The sequence below is a fragment of the Schistocerca americana genome, chromosome 5 (genome assembly GCF_021461395.2).
Source record: "Schistocerca americana isolate TAMUIC-IGC-003095 chromosome 5, iqSchAmer2.1, whole genome shotgun sequence".
NCBI lineage: Eukaryota > Metazoa > Arthropoda > Insecta > Orthoptera > Acrididae > Schistocerca > Schistocerca americana.
The window spans coordinates 329,263,837-329,281,458 of record NC_060123.1 but is presented as its reverse complement, the minus strand read 5'-3'; the positions used below and the strand labels follow the sequence as shown (position 1 = coordinate 329,281,458).

Here is a 17,622-nt window from a genome sequence, read left to right as displayed (position 1 = left end):
CACATTTTATTGATTACAGAGTAGTTTAGATTTCGCGTGTTGGTACTCTAACTGCTATGAGTTTTGAATATTTCTCGGTTATTCAGCTGGATGGCGTTTTCCAACAGGCACAATATTTCGGCAAGCCGACTACTTGCCATCTTCAGGCTTCCATTAGTCCAACTGATCTCTGATGGATCTATGATGCTGCGGGTTTGTTTATAGATTGTCATTTTTATTTTGAAGCACTGTTTTACCTGAGTTTACATAACTTTTGAACGGTGACTGCGATTTGCTGATCAATTCTACTGTATCGTCGAAGCATGCTACACGTATTTGTAAAAAAAGTGTTGAGAATGCTGACATGGTATGTCTATATGAAATTTAAAAAAAAAGTTAGATTGCGTTTATTCACATATGTATCAGATTCTATATAAAGGCGCTAAAGACGTTGTTGTGCGTCCACACCATCATATATAAAGGAGTAATGTTACAAGGTATTAAAAATCGGGGCAATAGTCCCTTACGAAGTCACAGGTTAACGTATAAAATAGTGTAAGGCTTTCAGATTTGAGAATCGATGTTGAAACATCGATGTTTCAATTCACAGCACCGGTATTTTCTAAATATCGCTGATCATCGCCCGTCCTTAATTTCAACAGCTCTATTCGGTTTTCCAGACAAATTCAAGAATAGTTTTTGGCAAGGTACGTGAATGTAGCAGGAGGTAATAAAAAATTCGGAAATTAAAATTTTGTGCGCAAATAGTTTCGAGTAAACTGAAATACCGCTAGGTGTCTCCTAATACTTCGTTCTTGAACCAGTGTGGCAAGTGACTGCGACTGGAGTGATCTGATTAGATGTTCCGTGAATTTGTAGTTTTGTGAAGGGCGACATGGAAGTGACATGGAAGAGCATCATGTCATACAAAGTTTTATTTTAAACTTGGGAAAACGTCTGCAGAAACGCGCCAAATGTCGAAGCAAGCTTTTACAGGCAACGCCTTAGGTCAGACACCGACTTACGACTGGTGTAATGGTTTAAAACACGGGCGAACATCGACTGATGATAATCGTTCCGTTAGGCCGTCAAATAGCATCGCACCAGAAGTAGTTCAGAAAGTGAGGAAGCTGATTCTGCAAGATCGTAGACTGCAACGCTTTGGGAATAAGGTATGCTACAAGAGAACGAAATCTGTGAGAAGACTGGAAGATGAAAAGGATCACGGCCAGCTTGTATCACGAGTGCTTCAAGTTGGTCAAAAGCGACCTGCTTTAAGCCGTTCCAAACTTTCTTTCAAAGGTTATCACTTGGGACGAAAGCTGGGTGGCCCTGAAACTAAGCAGCAATCGTCACACTGGAAGGCCATACGGTCAATAAAGTGTTCTGTCGCGATCTTCGAAGGCGTGGAAGAGGTGACATGAAGAGAATGTGTCCACAGAAGTAGCGTCAAGAACCACAGAATGCACGACCGCATAGGGCCTACGTTATTCACGAGTTTTTTAATACAGGCAAGAGAACAGTTGTTGTCCACCCATCGTACTAACCAGACGCCATGTGACTTCTTCGTCTTCCCCAAGATTAAAATCAAGTTGAAACGAAGAAGATTTGACACAATGGAAAAGATTCGAGAGGAAATATAGAGGCTACAAAACATTCTACAAAGACAGACTTCTAGAATGTATTTACAAGGTGACAGAAACGCTGGGAATGGCATAGTTTCATCAAGGGGAACTACTTCGAAGGTGATGGTGCAGAATGCGATCTAGGTATGGCGTAATCCACTGTCCAGACACATTAACCCCAAAAGCCTGAATAACCACCTTTTGCAGTGCGGAACGCTGCAAGCCGTGCAGGAACAGTGTCAATGAGTTCTTGAAGGTACCGACAGGGATGTGGAGCGACGCCGACTCCAGCGCCATAGGTTGGTTGAGGATCCATGCGGCGAACACAGTGGTCGAAGTGATCCCACAGATTCTCGATTGGGTTTAAATCCGAGGAGTTTGGTGGCCGGCAGAATACCTAAACTCATACTAGTGCTCTTCGAACCACTCACGTGCATTGTGAGCCGTGTGGGATGTTACATTGTCCTGCTGGCAGATGCTGTTGTGCCGAGGAAGAACACTGCGTGCAGGGGTGGACATAGATACATACTTGTATTGATGCACTGTGGCTTCCAGAATAACGAGACCACCCTAGGAATGCCACTAAAACATTTCTCAGACCATAACGCTCCCTCTCTGACCTGGACCCTTCCGACGATTGTTCAGGATGGTAGCCGTCTGTCCGATGGAGCATAAAAAGCGACTCATCTGAATGGGCCACCTGTCGCCACTCCAGTAATTGCGTTCAAATTCCAGCCTTTGTCGCCGATGAACAGCATCCAGCATACGTGCATGTACCAGTCGCCTGCTGCGGAGGCTCATACGCATGTTCGGTGCACGGTCGTTGAGGAGACATTGTTGGTAGCTCCTTGGTTCATCTGCGCGGTCAGTTACTCAACAGTTGCACCTCTATTTGCCCGTACACGTCTCCGCAGCCGTCGTTCACCTCTGTAACCTATGGTCTGAGGTGCGCTGCAGTTGGCTCAGCGCCGGTTTTGGTTAGCAACATTTTCCCATGCACGGTATACTTTAACCACGCCGGCAAGCGAGCAGTTTACAAACTGAGGCGTTGCGGAACTGATTCCACCTTTGACCCGAAAGCCAATCATCATGCCCTTTCGGACCTCAGATAAATGGCTCTGAGCACTATGGGACTTAACTGCTGTGGTCATCAGTCCCCTAGAACTTAGAACTAGTTAAACCTAACTAACCTAAGGACATCACAAACATCCATGCCCGAGGCAGGATTCGAACCTGCGACCGTAGCGGTCTTGCGGTTCCAGACTGCAGCGCCTTTAACCGCACGGCCAGATAAATCGCTGCATTTCCGCATTACAGTGACTTTACTGTTTTCTACGTCTCCCGCCACACTTTACATATCCTCCACTGCTAGTGCAGCCACCTGCCGTTTGTGCGCGGTTACTGCAGGTTGACGTCGAACATAGGCGATGGTCACATTAATGTGATTGGTCAGTGTAGTTTTAATTAACATGTTTCGGGAATTGATGATAGTGTGGTCCTCATAACCAAAACTACTTATAACCATTTTGTCTGCACTTCACGTTTCAGTAAGTTATATAATCCGGTCAAAAATTTCTGAGACTCATTTTGTTCCTGGCGCTTAAGTGACGTCAGCGCAATAACTACGGTGGCAACGTGAACCAATAACTGTAACTTAAAGCAGTGGACGTTTCTGTACAAATCGCAATGGAATAACATCTCTGATTCAAGTGTTCAAAATATTCCTCAAAATGTTTTGAATAGAAGGGAAGTGTGTGAAAGTTTGTCCCGCACATCTTCACTCCCGAACGAAAACAACGGCCTGTGGACAAAAAATGGATTCAAGTAGCTCTGAGCACTATGGGACTTAACTTCTGAGGTCATCAGTCCCCTAGAACTTAGAACTACTTAAACCTAACTAACCTAAGGACATCACACACATCCATGCCCGAGGCAGGATTCTAACCTGCGAACGTAGCGGTCGCGCGGTTCCAAACTGTAGCGCCTAGAACCGCTCGGCCACCCCGGCCGGCGCCTGTGGACACCTCCCGCATATTGATTCAAATGTTAAACGAGGAAAACTCTTTTTCTGGAAAAACCATTTCATCGATACGAACCTACCACAAAACGACGAAATGCAGAATGGATGCCAAAACCGATGGAGGAGTGAATCCGTCGCGAAAGTTGGACAGCATCTCAGAGAAGAAGTTCTATGGCCGCTTCACATGGTTTTATGGACGTTCTGTGGGGTTGTACTCAAGTGGTGGGAGACCATGCAGAACACTTGAACCATTAAAACCACCATAATTTGTTTTAAATTTTATTAATCCAGTCTCTAAACTTTTTGGACTGACGGGGTGTATATAGCACTTCGTACCGGATGGTTATAGCTGAAGTGGAGCTGAAATTTCCTGGCAGATTAAAACTGCGTGCCAGGCTGAAACTCGAACTCGGGACCTTCGCCTTTCGCGGGCAAGTGTTCTACCATCTGAGCTACCCAAGCACGACTCACGACCAGTCCTCACAGTTTCATATCAGCGCACACTCCGCTGCAGAGTGAAAATCTCATTCTAGAAACATGGCTAAGCCATGTCTCCGCAGTATCGTTTCTTTCAGGAGTGCTAGTTCTGCAAGGTTCGCAGGAGAGCTTCTGTAAAGTTTGGAAGGTAGGAGACGAGGTACTGGCAGAAGTAAAACTGTGAGCACGGGTCGTGAATCGTGATTGGGTAGCTCAGATGTTATAGCACTTGCCCGCGAACGGCAAAGGTCCCGAGTTCGGGTCTCGGTCCTGCACACATTTTTAATCTGCCAGGAAGTTTCATATCAGCGCACACTCCGCTGCAGAGTGAAAATCTCATTCTGAAGTACAGCTACTCACAGAGGTCTAGTGTGGGCTGCAATTGTCGTACAGCAGCGAAACATGGCGTTAATGCGGAACCGGTTTACGGTGGAAAATAAATAATTTCAGTTTTGACGACCAGGCGCAAATGTGGCACTGTGAATGCATGAAAGACGTATGAATGTTTCCATATGTAATGGATTAGAAACGGGACACGGGCAGAAAAGGTCAAAAAGGGGAGAAGGCATAATGCTGAAGTTATTATTAACCGCTGCTTACAAAATTTGTTCAATATGAGCATCGGAGACTTCGGCGAGATGCTGTAAAGCGCCAAATTTGCAACTGGTGGCCCAAAATTTTATGCCAGCGTAAATCAGTTAAGCATTAACGCATTAGAATATCTACCAAGTTGCGTTGCGTAAGATACTTACCTCCGTGAGTATATGCAATTTAATTATAACCACCCGATGTAAGGTGAATAGTACCACTGCTACCGCATCTCCTTTTGGTGTACATCTTCGAAAGAGAAATATGCGTCATTCTGCAAAAGGGGGTGGGAGGTATTTGGCAGCGTGCCTGAGACGCGCGCTCGGCGACGGCATTGTGCGCACGGAGAGGCTGGTGAGAAGTGGATTTATCTGCGGCACAGCACAGGTGCGGGGTGTGGCCGAGCAAAAAGCCCGGCGTCGGGTGGATTAATGGCGCGCCGGCAGCTTCTTGCAGCGGCGATACGCATCGGCCGAGTCGCGCCCCGGTCGCCGCTCTGAGCTCGCGCCCAGCGCTTCCCGGCCGCCTCGCCGGTGCGCCTCCCGCCCCACGTCGCGAGCATAAATCGCGCCGCGGCGGCAGCGGCGGTAGCAGGGCGGCCTCAATTTGTCAGGCGCGGTCAGCGGCGTGCATTATTCAAGAACACGCGGAGCCGGCCCCGACCAGCGTCTATCTCTCCTCCGCGCACAACCGCGTCTATCGCGTCCGGGCTAGGTACCTGCTAGCCTCGTTGCCTCTTTTCCAGATCCATCGGCTCGGTCGCGACGCTGTCAAGCAGAGGCCATAAGCTGCGGCCAAATCGGTCATCCGAATTCAGCATACACTATCTGACAAAAGTATCTGGACACCCCTGCGTAATGCGGAACTTACCACTAGATGTCACGAGAGGTTCAAAAATGGCTATGAGCACTATGGGACTTAACTTCTGAGGTCATCAGTCCCGTAGAACTTAGAACTACTTAAACCTAACCAACCTAAGGACATCACACACATCCATGCCCAAGGCAGGATTCGAACCTGCGATCATAGCGGTCGCGCGGCTCCAGCCAGACTGAAGCACCTAGAACTGCTTGGCCACCCCAGCCGGCAACCTCGCCTTCCTCCCAGGGATTCCCATTTCAGTTCCCGAAGCATCTCCGTAAGACTTGCATGTTTTCGAACCAACGAGCCTCTTAATTACTTCGACGTCTTCCTTTATCCAGTCTGGTGCGAATCCCAAATATTCGAGCAGGCCTACTCAAGAACAGGTCGCACTATCGTATTATATGCCGCCTCCTTTACAGATGAACGACACTTTCCTAAAATTCTGCAATAAACCGAAGTCCACCATTCTCCTTCTCTACGACAATCCTTACATGCCCGTTACATTTCATATCGCTTTGCAACATTACGCCGAGATTTAAATGACGTGACTGTGTCAAGCACGAGCGGTTCTAGGCGCTTCAGTCTGGAACCGCGCGACCGCTACGGTCGCAGGTTCGAATCCTGCCTCGGGCATGGATGTGTGTGATGTCCTTAGGTTAGTTAGTTTTAAGTAGTTCCGAGTTCTAGGGGACTGATGACCTCAGATGTAAAGCCCCATAGTGCTCAGAGCCATGTTTTTTTTTGTGTCAAGCAGCACACTAAATATGCTGTTACATTAGGGGTTTTATTTTTCCTACTCATCCGCATTAACTTACATTTTTCTACATTTAAAGCTAACTGCCGTTCATCACACCAACTAGGAAGTTTGTCTGAACCATTCTGTATCCTTCTATAGTCACTCAACCTCGACATCTTACCGTACACCACAGCATCATCAGCAACACAGCCACAGGAGATGGCTTACAAAACACTCGTTCGACCTATACTTGAGTAATGCTCATCAGTGTGGGATCCGTACCAGGTCGGGTTGACAGAGGAGATAGAGAAGATCCAAAGAAGAGCGGCGCGTTTCGTCACAGGGTTATTTGGTAACCGTGATAGCGTTACGGAGATGTTTAGCAAACTCAAGTGGCAGACTCTGCAAGAGATGCGCTCTGCATCGCGGTTTAGCTTGCTGTCCAGGTTGCGAGAGCGTGCGTTTCGGGATGAGGTATCGAATATATTGCTTCCCCCTACTTATACCTCCCGACGAGATCACGAATGTAAAATTAGAGAGATTCGAGCGTGCACGGAGGCTTTCAGACAGTCGTTCTTCCCGCGAACCATACGCGACTGGAACAGAAAAGGGACGTAATGACAGTGGCACGTAAAGTGCCCTCCGCCTCACACCGTTGGGTGGCTTGCGGAGTAGAAATGTAGATGTAGATGTAGAAACAACCACCGATAGCAGTTCTCCCCTGTCCGCCAGATCATTTATCCACATAGAAAACAATAGTCCTCCTGTCACACTTCCCTGGCAGACTCCTCACGACACCCTTATCACTGCTAACGCTCGCCGTCGAGGACAATATACCGGGTTTTACTATTTAAGAAGTCTTCAAGCCACTCAAATATCTGGACACCTAGTCCATATGCTCGTACCTTCGTTAGCACTCTGCAATGGGGCACCGCGGCAAGATGGTTTCATTGGAAGTCACTTGAGTAACGAATTCATCACGAACATTTCAAACCTTCTAAACTATCCGAAGTCGACTTTTCGTGATTTGACTGTGAAATGGAAACGCTAAGGAACAACCACAGCTAAACCAAGACCAGTCAGGCCTGGGCCACGTAAACCGACTCGACTGGCAAAGAACATCAAAGGTGCCACGAAAACTACCGCGGAATGCCAGCGGCTGCGTGCGGTCAGTGTGCCTTGGGGTCTGAGACAGTTCATAGCCACAGCGAGTCGCAACAGGACGCCCCAAGACCCTTGCAACAGAGCATACTAATGAGTAAATTCTTTTCGTCTTTTCAAATCCACGAACACTGACTGTAACAAAACTTTATAAACATAGCAAGAAATTACTAATTTGGATATCTGTGTTGAACCAAGAAATCATAACTAAATGCTGCCACGGACAGGGATCGCTGAGCGTTGCGGACGGTGGTTGTACAGAATAGTGTAACACCAGCGGAAAGACACTCTCATGAATTCCAAATCGGCGGTCGAGCTAGGACAGAGACTGCCCGTAGGGAGTTAAAAAGAATGGGATACAGCGGTCGGCAATTTTTCGTAAGACTCAAATGTGTATAGTCAGTGCTAAACAGTGCTTAAGTTGGTCCAAAGAACGACGCTGCTGGACATTGGATGACTAGAAACGAGTGGTTTAGAGTGATGAATCACGCCCCTGTAAAAGTCCTATGGAAGGGTTTGGGTTTGGCGAATGCCTGGAGAATATTAACGCTTGTTGCGTGTAGTGCCAGCAGGGAACTACGGAGGAGGTGGTGTTACGGTAGGTGGGAGTTCTTCGTGGGTAGGCTGTGGTTAAGAAAATGCTAAATGCAGAAGCATGCGAACACATTGTACACCATTCTGTACTGCTTATAGAAGAGTTTGGAGACGATGGTAGTTTGTATCATCATGACAATGCACCCTGTCATACAGTAGCACCTGTGAGGTAGTGGTTTGTGGACAATGACACTCCTGAAATGAATCTGCACAAAGTCCATACCTGTGCCCAATGGAACGCCTTTGGGGTGAGTCGAAACATCGACTTCGCTCGAGACCCTATCGTCCAACATCATCTCTGCTTCTGGATCGTGCGGAGGGACAGGCTGCCATTCCTCCAAAGGCAAAGGTGGATACACCCACTATTAATGTATAGTGATACGTGTCGAGAGACTTTTGATCAGGCAATTTGTTAGTCGGCAGCTACTAGAGAGTAGTTCCTCTGAAAGGGTTTAGCTCACCACGTTCCGTCATTGAAAACATCGCTGTGAAACGTCACGGTGCAGGATCCGTTTTGGATCAGGAGACAGGCTGTCACAAGGGAAGCATGCACCTCACAGTTCACATATGTTGTCCATCTTTCGCACGATACATCTAGTGAAAGGTGTGTGTGTATATATAATTTTAATGGTAATTTTCTTGTTTTTGGATGCCTTAGGACGCGCATGTATTGTTTTGTTATGTCGAACAGTCTCGTCAGACACAGTGCGAAGATAAGTAGGTGTTACGTGTTGGTCGTGAGAAGAGGAGAAGGGAGTTGTAGTGGGATGTCCTGGCAATGAGACTGAACAGGAAGGACACAGAACATTGTGCTCTTAGGGATTATTTTATTGATCTGATGGAAGTTATTATTATTACAAATGGAATATTATCATTATGCACTGAATGAGGCATTTACTAAGATAGGTACTATTTTGAGGAGATTGAGATTTAAGGTAATGAATGAACATATTTTACTTCATTGTGGCAGGATTTAGTTATGAATTCTTGGTTCAACACAGATATCCAAATTAGTAATTTCTTGCTATGTTTATAAAGTTTTGTCACAGTCAGTGTTCGTGGATTTGAAAAGACGAAAAGAATTTACTCATTAGTATGCTCTGTTGCAAGGGTCTTGGGGCGTCCTGTTGCGACTCGCTGTGGCTATGAACTGTCTCAGGCCCCACAGCAGACTGGCCGCACGCAGCCGCTGGGATTCCGCGGTCCTTTGCGTGGCACCTCCGATGTTCTTTGCCAGTCGAGTCGGTTTACGTGGCCCAGCTCTCGCTGGCCCTCGTGCTCCTTGGCTTCCCCTGCCCTCCCTACCCCGCCGCCGGCACTTGGCGGCTCCATTTGATCTGCAGGAGGACCGCTCGGAACTAACCCCGCAAAGGCCAGGAGGGCTAAGAGGCAGCTCAGCTCCTTTGAGCGGAGGGCGCTGGACGGCTGATGCCTGATGAGGAAGCCTGCCGTGTGCGGGCCAGAAGGAACACCCACGCCACACCATGCCACACCGACCACGGCACGCGTTCTCACCGGCACGGGCCCAGAGGTTCGGAGGGAGGAAAAAATATACTCTATATACATTCTGATATGGACACTTTGGGTCGCGGGTCCTATCAAATCTTCGAGGGGTTTTCAAATACACACTGGTTTCCAAAATATAGCGAAACGCTACAAAACCAGAAGGGAACGTAATTTGGATTTGTTATTACCACGGTCTTGTTTTAAGGAAGTGTCACACGCAAACTATTGGCTTTACAATATCTATACAAGTTGAGTCCAAGAAGTTTCTACAATTTATTTATTTTTTCGTCTACATGAATGCTATTCCCTTAAAAATAATCCCTATTATGTATTATACACTTACGACAGAGCTTTTGCCAATCTCCGAAACAGGTCTGGAATATTACCTTTGCGAAAGCTTCTAGCTTTCTCAGCAGTGCGTTTTTAATCTCACCTCTGATTGTCAGACGACGCCTGTGTAAAGTTTACTTTACTTTTGCGAACAGAAAAAAGTAGAATTGAACCATATCTGCCGAATATGGAGGTTGAGGTATCATTACAGTACTGTTTTTCGGCAAAGATTCACGAACAAGCAATAACTTACAAAGCGGTGCAAAAGCTAAGAAGCGTTTCGCTTCAAATCCGGGATTTTTTTCGAATTCCTCCATGCAGATAGTATTGAAATTTTAAGTATTACTCCTTATTGACCTTTCGACCTTATGGGAGAACTCATGGTGCGTTACACGGACAAAATCGAATGAAACAGTGAGCGTATCTTTCACATTCGAGCGGCCTTGTGGAGCTTCTTCCGGCCTTGGCGATGCGGAATGGTTACACTGACACGACTGAACCTTAATCTACACGTCATATCCCTAAACCTGTAATCCATCAGCTGTTATGAGACGTTTCAGAAGTTCTGCTTCGTTCTTGACTTCATCTAGTGACTCTTGAGCGATTTGCACTCGCTACTGGTTTTGCTAGAAATTCAGCAAATTTGGAAGCAGGTTGAGTTACTCATAACAGACACCCGAAAGCAATATTTAACATTTCTAAAACTTCCCTGCACTTCATTCTATTCTTACAACAACATTTCATTTAAATTCTCTGATCCATTTTTATACACAATAAAGAATCGCTAATGCTACAATAACACATGTACCCTTTTTGACAGCTGTCAGAAGAATTAGTATGCGATATGACTAATACTGTAAATCAGTTTTCAGACGTGGTTACCAACAGAACAACTAAAAAACCACGCTAAGTGGACTATAACGACATGCTAAATTACTTCTTAAATAGACATCGTACATTCGAGAGAAATGTACGTTTAAGCTGCTACTTTACAGCCTGCAGCCACCTAGACCTAACGGTATCTGTCTAGGGATCTTCTTTTTGGGGGGTAGGGGGGTGGGAAAGGAGAGGGGAAAGGGAGGTGCAGATTAGTAGAATGGAGGCAAGTCGAAGTCAAAGTTGGTAGGTATCTAAATATTAATGTCTGTGATCTTTAATTCTGCTTTCAGTTTTTAAACTTAAGTTCGTCGTACAAGAGGTCCCCACACAGGATGATCAAGCGCTACACTGCAGACCGATGACCGGTATTTTGAGTTACTTTGTCAGGGGTTTCTGTATGTTCGAGGAAACTAGTCAGCCGGAGACACAAGGAAAAAGATCTATTTCACCAGACAATACTGTCCTAAGCAGACCTACCCCGCCTAACAGTAATACTGTGGACACCTTGCGATAGGATGTTGTAAGTCAAATGGACCCAATCAAAGGTTTCTTGCTGCTCTGCAGAGACGACAGTACTACAACGCCCATGTCAAAGGCAGGTGACAAACTAATGACTCGAAGGAACATGGAATTTTGTGTGTGTGTTCTTATTCTGGGGAGAGAGGGTGAGAGGGCACAGTAGGACAAGTTGCTAACAAATAATTCTGTTGGTGAGACAAGGAATTCAAACTTGTCAGTCACATGTATGTGCCCCCCTACAGAACGGTTCGACCAGGACACACATTGCTACCCGCTCCATGATACAGACTGCTGCTAGGTCCTTCTCTCACCATTCCCTCAATATGCGTACAACTAGTTAAAGTGGCCAAGAGAGGAAATTTATCACTGGAGATTTCACTATTTCTCAGTCACTGAATGACGTTCAAAAGGTTAAATGTCGTTTTGTTTTCTGTTCACATTAGATGCTACTCATATATTTCACATCTTGTCACAATGCAAGGTGTACACTATGTGATCAAAAGTATCCGGACACACCCAAAAACATACGTTTTTCATATTAGGCGCATTGTGATGACACCTACTGGCAGGTACTCCATATCATCGACCTGAGTGGTCATTAGACATCGTGAGAGAGCAGAATGGGGCGCTTCGCGGAATTCACGGACTTCGAACGTGGTGAGGTGATTGGGTGTCACTTGACTGACAGAGACAGCCGACAGTTGAATAGGGTCGTAATGTATAATAGGCAGACATCTATGCAGACCATCACGCAGGAATTACAAACTGCATCAGTATCAACTGCAAGTACTATAAGAGTTAAGCGGGAGGTGGACTACTTGGATTTCATGGTCGAACGGCTGCTCATAAGCCACACATCACGCTGGCAAATGGCAAACGACGCCTCGCTTGGTGTAAGAAGCGTAAACATTGGACGACCGTACAGTGGAAAAACGTTGTGTGGAGTGACGAATCAGCCGGCCAGAGTGGCTGAGCTGTTCTAGGGGCTACAGTCTGGAACCGCGCTACCGCTACGGTCGCAGGTTCGAGTCCTGCCTCGGGCTTGGATGTGTATGATGTCCTTAGGTTAGTTAGGTTTAAGTAGTTCTAAGTTCTAGGGGACTGATGACCTCAGAAGTTAAGTCCCATAGTGCTCAGAGCCATTTGAACCATTTGAGTGACGAATCACGGTACACAATGTGGCCACCCGATGTCAGGGTGTGGGTATGGCGAATGTCCAGTAAACGTCATCTGCCAGCGTGGGTAGTGCCAACAGTAAAATTCCGATGCTGTGGTGTTATGGTGTGGTCGTGTTTTTCATGGAGGGAGCTTGCACCCCTTGTTGTTTTGCGTGGCACTATCACAGCACAGGCCTACATTGATGTTTTAAGCACCTTCTTGCTTCCCACTGTCGAAGAGCAATTCGGTGGTGGCGATTGCATCTTTCAACACGATCGAGCATCTGTTCATAATGCTCGGCCTGTGGCGGAGTGGTTACAGGACAATAACATCCCTGTAATAGACTGGCCTGCAGAGAGTCCTGACCTGAATCATACAGAACATCTTTGGGACGTTTCGGAACGCCAACTTTGTGCGAGGCCTCACCGACCGACATCGATACCTGTCCTCAATGCAGCACTCCGTGAAGATGGGCTACCATTCTCCAAGAAACCTTACAGTACCTGATTGAACGTATGCCTGCGAGAGTGGAAGCTGTCATCAAGGCTAAGAGTGGGCCAACACCATACTGAATTCCAGCATTATCGATGGAGGGTGCCACGAACTTGTAAGTAATTTTCAGCCGGGTGTACGGAGACTTTTGATTACACAGTGCGTGTAAAGTGTAAAACCTACACACACACACACACACACACACACACACACACACACACACACACACACAGTGTGTGTGTGTGTGTGTGTGTGTGTGTGTGTGTGTGTGAGAGAGAGACCGAGTGTGTGTGAGTGAGTGAGTGGGTAGGTGGGTGGGTTTTAATATGGGGAAAGATGGTGTTAAGGAACAGCAAGGCAAGCTTCTAAGAAATAATTCTGTCAGTGAGATATTAGAGAAAGCAGCTGTTTGTTGTAGACTGGAAGGTTGTATTCAAAAGCTGTAAGAAGGCTGCCCATTTTGTTTGCTTTAGAACGGTCTTTATTGTGGGGAAAAGTTACTTACCAGCACAGGATGCAAGTCTACGCCGTACATCTCCAGCCACTTCACTTTGTCCAGGTAGTTCAACTCCGCCACTGCTGGCAGCTGACCTCTGCAAGCGGAAACAAACAGATTACCGTCGGAACTGCCAGTAAAAAAAAAAAAAATGGTTCAAATGGCTCTGAGCACTATGGGACTTAACAGCTGTGGTCATCAGTCCCCTAGAACTTAGAACTACTTAAACCTAACTAACCTAAGGACATCACACACATCCATGTCCGAGGCAGGATTCGAACCTGCGACCGTAGCAGTCGCACGGTTCCGGACTGCGCGCCTAGAACCGCGAGACCACCGCGGCCGGCGAACTGCCAGTAATGTGGCTATGATTTTTGAAGAGTATTGAAAATAGTTTAGACTATGCAGGAACATGTTTTTTGAAGGAAATTATCTGTCTTCAAAAACATTGCGTCTCTGAATTAGCTTGTAGGTACATGACGAGGGATCTCATTTAATTAAAGCCCCAAAAAACATAGTTAGAAATTTAACTTGCTTTTATCTGTGTGAATTTCAGTAAAAGATTAGATTTATCATATAATGGAAATTAATTTTTGTAGAGCCTTTGCGGCACATCAATACTGAACCACTTGTGACTTTTCGGTAACTATCTCTTGTAACATGTTATTGCTTACTATCTCACGTTGTCACAGAGGTCTTATTTTTATCATTTTTCATATTTTGTTGCAGATAACATCAGTGCACTTCATAGAATTACTATGACATCTCTGTAGAACTTGAATAAACAACAAAATTATATATCCTATTAATAATTAGAAACACAAGAAGTAAGTTTCATTGTAAAATGGAGCTCTTTGCAGTGACATGAAATGTAAATATCATGAAGATAGCAAATACGTCACAGCAAATCAGTTTTAGTTTAGCAACTTAGAACTCCAGAAAACAAAATTTGTAGTACAAAATACACATTAAAATGATTATAATCACCAAAAATAGCATAGGTAGCAAATTATCTACTGAAGGTTATATCAACCAAGAACTGTAATAAGCTGGTTAGTTTCAAATATATATTTTCGTTTGATTATTTAGGATGCAATCTTGTAGCATATCTTGGATGCCAGCTTTAATCTGGGAACCTAATTAGAATCGCGCTTATTTTGAGTTGTGTCATTGTAGATTGCAGAGAAGTACTTGCAAAGTGGCTACAAAGCAAAAAACATATTTTGGGCCACAAAATATAGCGACCACTTCATTTTGTTTGAAAATTTTAATCAGTAATCATCTTTGTAGGGCGATTAACGTAAGACATTCGTTTAATTGAGACGACGTTTTCGTTTTACGTTCTGAAACAATTTAAAAACATGTTTTTTAGATGATCAGGTAAATATTATGTTTGATTTTCCGTTGCATGGTGTCGAAAATGTACAGGCCCCTTTAGCCAAAAAAGTGAATTTCGAAACTTTAGTTGCAGCTTTCGACTGAGCAGTAGGTAAAAGTTGATATCCAATGCTTTTCTGAAATCTAGCAGTGTTAGTATCATGGTCTCACGGTTACCAGTGGCATACTTCGGGTCATTAGATACCTTGATTTGTGCAGCATTCGTACGACTAACGTGCCCAGCCTGGTGCAAATCTACCCACGAAACATGCTTGACAAGGCGCTAAAGGGAACGTGTAGACTTATTACTGGCTGTTTGAAACCTACTCCACTTTTACTACTGTACCAGCAAGCAAAGCGCCACCAGATATTCCTCATGAAGTATCCTCCAGTGCGGAGAGAACACATCAGGCTCATCAGGAAAACCATCTACTATATGGGCACTTTCCAGCAGCCCCAAGGTTGAAATCCAGCAGTTCTTGCAAACAACAGCGGTTACAGCTAGAAAACAAATATGGACAAATATGGATTTCTTGATTCGGAAATAACTGTACTAAGCCTCTACTTTCGATAACCCTCTCATCTGATGACAGAATTGAATCGTGCAGTCATTCAGGCGTCTTCGTCTGGAGTTGGAACATCGTGGGGTAATCTTCAGCCTCAACTATGCACTGCATCTTGCATAGAAGAAGAGCTTCTGCTCGTGACTTCTAGTACAACTGAAGTTACTTAAGGTTGGTCAATAGTAGTGTAACTTGATTAATCTTTCTTTTAATGGTAATTACCATGTACTTTATTTGTTCTGTCTAGAATAAGTAAAAAAACTGGTATCAGACATTAATATGAAGCTGAGGGAGAAGTTTTTAAAGTGTACCTCCGGAGCACGGCATTGGATGGAAAGAAAGGTGAACCATCGCAAATCCGGAAAAGAAGAAGCTGGGAATATTTGGTGTCACTACAGATAAATTTTAAAAATTAAATGGACAGATAAAGTATGAAATGAAAAAGTAATAATAAGAGAAGACGAGGGAGAAAGTCAACAGTGAAGAACTTTATCAGAAATAGGGACAGGTATGTACCACATATGCACAATATCATCCAGAGTTAGTTGGTGTTGCAATGAGTAGTAGAGGGAAAAATGGAAAGGAAAGACAAGAACGTGCAAAACATTTCATGTTGATTGTATTAATTACCTAGGGATGGAAAGATCAGCACAAGGAAGGAAAAGGTGGACACCACCGAACGTTTAAGAAGATAGATATTTCTACAGACAAGAGACCGCCGGTAGTTAAACATAAAAACTTATATCATTTATTATTATTTTTAAAATCAGAACACTCACTTTTAAGAACAAAAATAATCACTTAATAAAAGCAATGCGTCAGCAAAAGAAACGCATGTGATGAAACCTTTTCAGTGCAGTGAGGCACAACTGGGGGCTTACTCAAAACAGCGGCGCCACCGTTGCTGACACGGCTCATGGTCGTATGTTATTATAAACGCTCAGTGAATACATCACTCAGGCGTAGCGAACACGAGTTTTAGTAGGCCGTTAGGAGAAATGTTGATTCTGGTCGCAGCGGTGTTGGCTCAGAAAATATCACGTCTGAACAAACAAGAAAGATCCCCTGTTACCCGCGCCTCTTACTCTCGCAACCGGCGCAGCACAACTGCCAGCGTGGCGGCCTACGCAGACTGCTTCTAAAGTACGTATCGTGAATCCGAGTTCGCTTGTCGAGGAGAAGCAGCAGCAGTGTCGAAATGCGGCAGTACATGCTGTGTATACTAGAAAATTTCTAATGCATCAATAACGTTAATTCTTGATGTTTAACAGAAGTCTGTGCGTTTGCAAACGACTGTATAACAAAAAGCATTCTGTTACTGCGTTTGGCTGGTAATAGAGAAGCCTTGTGTCACTATCTTGTAAAATAACCTATAGAGGTACTTCTGGCAGATCCACCTCCGTCACTTCTATGTCGTATTCAGATGTAGTGCTGCAGTGTGGACAAATGTAGCGATAGCAAGCTTAGTATCAACACTGCCAGATTCTCTGCAGAAGCTACAACGTTGAAAGGCAAATGAAGACAGCAAAATATTGCTACCTTATCTGAACACAGTTCTGTTGCGCCAACGACCTTTGCTGTGGAGCAATGCAGTGTGTAAACCGAACATCGAAGGTTAGTTGTTTTTAAGTGCGTGGAGTGGCCCTGAGCACTATGGGACTTAAAATCTGAGGTCATCAGTCCCATAGAACTTAGAACTACTTAAACCTAACGAACCTAAGGACACCACACACATCCATGCCCAAGGCAGGATTCAAACCTGCGATTGTAGTGGTTGCGCGGCTCCAGACTGAAGCACCTACAACCGCTCAGCCACAGCGGCCGGCATTTTAAGTGCGTGTATAGCGTGTGAGGTTAAGATGGAAGGTCAGTTGCACTGGTTGTATAGCATCATAGGACTGACGTTATGCTGGAAGAATAAAATATAGCAAATGGGAATGTTATTCCAGAGGGAAAGCGTGTTATTGTAGATGCTAAACAAGAGAAGCAGAAGTTACATATGTACTTTGTGGGAGCTTCTATCAATAAATATCCGATAGTTAGTTGTATTTTTCACATACATACGAGCAACAACGGGAATTCACAGTATCAAGTGAAACATACAAGAGCCATTTAATATGTCCAATTTTCATAATTAATAAATTATAAATGTTGTGTAGAAACTGTGAGAAGCACCAGATGGTTGTCTTGTGCGGTTATTGACTCAAAGACAATACAATAATATTGAACAGTAAACACAAATGTTCGAAAAACATACC

General features: G+C 44.9%; 1 protein-coding gene across 1 annotated transcript in view; it reads right to left on the bottom strand.

Moving 5' to 3' along the window:
• Positions 1-17,622, bottom strand: part of LOC124616344 (band 4.1-like protein 4) — a 621,141-nt gene that overhangs the window by 95,781 nt on the left and 507,738 nt on the right. Inside the window, exon 7 of the mRNA XM_047144652.1 lies at positions 13,434-13,521. Within this exon, the coding sequence (XP_047000608.1) occupies positions 13,434-13,521 (88 nt within the window). The remainder of the gene's footprint in view (positions 1-13,433; positions 13,522-17,622) is intronic.